The sequence below is a fragment of the Pimephales promelas genome, chromosome 23 (assembly GCF_988280905.1).
Source record: "Pimephales promelas chromosome 23, fPimPro1.hap1.1, whole genome shotgun sequence".
In the NCBI taxonomy this organism is placed as follows: domain Eukaryota; kingdom Metazoa; phylum Chordata; class Actinopteri; order Cypriniformes; family Leuciscidae; genus Pimephales; species Pimephales promelas.
In genome coordinates this window covers 15338177-15342764 of record NC_142791.1, presented here as the reverse complement: position 1 = coordinate 15342764, position 4588 = coordinate 15338177, and the positions used below count along the sequence as shown (strand labels likewise).

Here is a 4588-nt window from a genome sequence, read left to right as displayed (position 1 = left end):
AACATAAATGACTTAAACATCAGTCATTTTGACATTCCTCTCTTACTATGTACCCATTATAACGTATAGTCATTTTCATTATTACAGCTTTGAAGAGATTAACTCTAACATTAATCATATTTGTCATCTTGCTCCCATCCCTGTAACTCTTATTTGAATAAATTAACAAATAACAGGATGAAAGAAAATATATGCGCTTAATTTTGTACTTTAGACTTTATAACGACACTGAGTGATTCTGTGATAATAAATGTATTTAAATAAACTCAATCTGAAAGTGACTTATCTTTAAGTTCCTTTATGCATCATTACTTGAAACATTTCCTCAAAAATTTTATATAAAAACCTGACCCACAAACACAGATGAGGAACAAAACAGTTCACTCCAGGAGAGAAACTATACCAAAACTGTCTGAAAGTGTAAAATAAACTATAGAAAGTAGTACAACCTGCAAAATGAACAAAGAAAATGGACAAACCACTGATGTCTATGAAAATGATGACGATATAAAAGGTAAGATCGGAAGAGATCATAGAAACAACCGTACTGAGATTAAAAAAAAACAAAAAAACACACAGTTTTCATGCTCTCAGTTAATGTGTGCTTTGTTTATGGATAAATACAGAGAATAACATCATGTATCTGTTGTTCAGAAAATGATTGTATGAGTATCCGATGCTCCAGAGCAGCTCTAGTGTGTTTGGGGCTGCTCTGTGTTCTTCTGGTGGCCGGAGTCATAGTGCTGGGCTTCCTGTTCGCTCAAGAGAGACAACTAACCAACTATAACACAGACGAGAGAATCCAGCTGCTAACCAAGATTACCAACTTAACTCAACTAAACGCACAGTTAAATCAGGAGAAAAATGGCCTGTCAAAAAATCTTCAAGAAAGGGGTAAACGTGAAGTATATATATATATATATATATATATATATATATATATATATATATATATATATATATATATAATTTATGTATTTATATCTAAACTGGTTGTGTTTACAGATGGATGGATTTACTATAAATCCAGTCTTTACTTCATTTCCTCTGAGACGAAGAGCTGGACTGAGAGCAGAAGATACTGTACAGAAAGAGGAGCAGATCTGATCATCATAAACAACAGAGATGAACAAGTGAGTAAACTCTAACTGGATAGTTGATATTTTTAATTCTCTTTAAGACCTAAATGTGTTATTGTTTCATTTTCTCAGGATTTTGCTCTTTGGAAAATATCTGCTGGTGTTAAATTGTGGATTGGTCTGACTGACAATGATGTGGAGAACACATGGAAATGGGTTAATGGCAGCACACTGACCTGGGTGAGAAAGGACTGAACTGAACTAATTATTATCTAATAAATGATTCTCACAGTCAGTATCATATCACACAGATGTTGATCTGTCGATGCAGGTTCTGGGAAATTACAGAGCCTAATGGACAAGCAAGAGAGAACTGTGCCGTAACTTATGGACAAGGATGGGCTGATTATCCATGCAATGATATTTTTCAATTTATCTGTGAGAAGAGAATTTTGAATTAAGTCACTGAACATCTCAGGTTATAACCCTGTTCCCTGAAAAAGCGGGAACGAGATGCTGCCCGAACAGTGCAATGGGGATTTTTTTTTTTGACTGGTTGTGAAAACGTGTGGCAAATACGGCAAAAATTTGGCTTAAAAATCTATTTCAAATTTATTTTGTTTTAAAGAATGTCATATTAAAATATTATTCAAATAGATACATAATATGCTAGCTATGAAAGTAACATTACATGTGGATGCGGCTGCAGACACTTCTCACTTTTTTTTCTTTTTTTTTTACTCAGAACAATCTATGAAAACAATCTAAGAAAAAAAAGTATATATATATAAATTACGTTAAGCACTTTAATAATGTCCAGAAACGTTTGATGTCAGTTTAGTGACAACATTTCTCTCTGACATCCATTAGTATCGGACCCCTTGTGAATGAGAATGTGTTGATTTTTAAAGGCTTAGTTCACTCAAAAATAAAAATGATGTCATTGATGACTCACCCTCATGTCGTCCCAAGCCCGTAAGACCTATCTTCGGAACACAGTTTAAGATATTTTAGATTTAGTCCGAGAGTTTTCTGTCCCTCCATTAAAAAATATGTACGGTATGCTGTCCTTGTCCAGAAAGGAAATGCAGACATCATCAAAGTAGTCCATGTGACATAAGTGGGTTAGTTAGAATGTTTTGAAGCATCGAAAATACATTTTGGTCCAAAAATTTTTGGTCCATACATTTTGGTCCATTTTTTTTTTTTTTTTTTGCCCAGCCATATTTATTTGAACACGAATACATGGACGGACGCATCAGATACACGTCAGCAGCATCACTGCGGACTCGTGAATACGGATTGGCAACAGAAATATTCGTATGCGTATTTTCGTGTTCGTCAGCCTAAAAATTCGTCACGCATAGAAACCTTGCACACCGAGTCCGTTGTGCACACCGAATACCGAATGGATTTGTCAAGCAGTGAGGATGATTTTTGCCCTCTCTCTTATTGAAAAGAGAAGAAAGAGAAAATATTACGTCCATCCAATCCTGAAATTGCGCCGAGAGGAAGGAGAGTTCCACCTTTTCAAGGAGTTGCGAATTTATCTGAGCGATTCAAAATTTACCTCAGAATGTCAGTGGGACAGTTTGATGCTTTGCTAGCGATTCTGGAGCCACATATTAAAAACAAGACCACCAATTTCCGTGAACCTATCGATTCTGAACGGAGACTGGCAGTGTGTCTGGTATGGACCAGGTATGGACACACACACAAACACACACCCGCGCGCGGCCCGGTGGAAGCGCTGGGCAGACAGAACAGCTAGACTGTTATTGTGTATATATTGTGTAAATTGTGCCCAAATAATACATTAGTTATCGAATAGGCTGCTCAATCACACCTTATTCGGTCCTAAATTTCAATCTGATTGAAAGGGAAGGTTTATTAATTTCATAATCCAATATAGAGAAGAGAACATAAACACTTGATCGAATTGAAAACCGAAACTGCAAGCACGGCGCATATATGCAATGATTTGAGGACGAGCTCCCCCCGGCCCTAAATTGTCAAAAGACCTCTCAAAATGCTGGCTCTGGATGCGAAAAACGCAGAAAATCGAACCCGATCCGATTAATTTTATGATGGCCGAAAGTTTCGGAGGCGGTGTGCAAGCGTGACTGACATAACGTGAGGTCGATTTTTTTTTTTAACGTGCGAAAATTTCGGATGCGAATTTCGGACTCAGTGTGCAATGGCCTTAAATCTAAAATATCTTAAACTGTGTTCCGAAGATGAACGGGGTCTTACTGGCTTGGTACGACATGAGGGTGAGTCATTAATGACATCATTTTTATTTTTGGGTGAACTAACCCTTTATAAGGAACAAGAGGGGAGCGATCTCGCCTGTCACCATGATGGGACGGGTGTTCTGCAATATAGTTTCAGAGATATGGCTCTCGAAAGTGTGGGAGAAACAATATTTTTACAATAGAAAACTTGTTAATTTACTTTTCAGCTTTAATCTGTCCATTTTAAGTTTTGGTTTGTAAAGAACAAATGCAAAACTAAACAAACATCTGAAAAGATGGCAACGTTTTCATTTTGATTTTAAGTTTGATTTTAATGAAAATGTTGGTATTCAACATAGCATTTAAACATACATCAATCGTTCTATTTTTGTTTTTCTCACTATGGTTAAAAAAGGAATGGACTACAAATTACAAGGATCGACCAGATTTAAAATAAATACAATTATTTACTTGAGAAACATTAAAGAGATAGTTTGCCTTAAATATCTCAGATTTCATGTGTATGTTGTGATGGAAATTCTTTATACAATAAATGTGTTCTTATTTCATATAGATGTGAATTCTTTCAAACACAGAGTGTGCTAAAGACACTGCAAAATGCATTTCCTCCTATGCAAGTAGGACGTGAACAATGTACGAACAGTACTTTGTTCAAAATAGATAAGCTTGCTTGTATCCGAGCCGAAACATGTTTTTTTAGTCAGAAGATAAGAAGGGGAAGGGGTACATTTTGGAGGATGATCTTTATAAGCTCTGTAAAGTGAGAAGACTTTTGCCCTTCTCATATCAGCCTCTGTCTGTGTGCCTTTCTTGCAAGAAATAAACATGTATACTTTTGAATTTCAAGATCTTCTCTGTTCTTTAATTATTATTTAACATCAAGGTTTAAAATTTCCATAATGTCTTGTGGGTTTGGAATGACATAAAAGTGAGTAATTAATGACTGAATTTTCATTTCTGAAAATTGAAAATTAGAACTATAAATTGAAAATGAACTATAACCCTTAAAACAAAAACAACAACAAAAAAAGTGTTCTATTTAAAAAAGTATTTTAGCTAACTGCTCTTACACCAAAAAACATGAACCATAAATTGATCAGCTGTCTGATGTAACAGCAGCAACCTAAAATTTTCCCACGCCACCCACCATTAAAATTAGCATCGATCCTCATTTAAATAAACACAATGCGGACTGTTGAAACAAATATTTCTAGTGACCTTCTTCAGTGTGTTGAAGTTCCTTTATCCACAAAC

General features: G+C 35.5%; 1 protein-coding gene across 1 annotated transcript; it reads left to right on the top strand.

Annotated features, from left to right (window-relative positions):
- Nucleotides 1-244: 244 nt before the first annotated feature.
- Nucleotides 245-4153, top strand: LOC120481602 (CD209 antigen-like protein C). The gene is made up of 5 exons (XM_089126422.1): nt 245-514; nt 655-894; nt 1006-1133; nt 1212-1320; nt 1410-4153. Exons 1-5 carry the CDS (start codon nt 457-459, stop codon nt 1538-1540), a joined length of 666 nt encoding a protein of 221 aa, XP_088982548.1. The 5' UTR covers nt 245-456; the 3' UTR covers nt 1541-4153.
- Nucleotides 4154-4588: the final 435 nt, after the last annotated feature.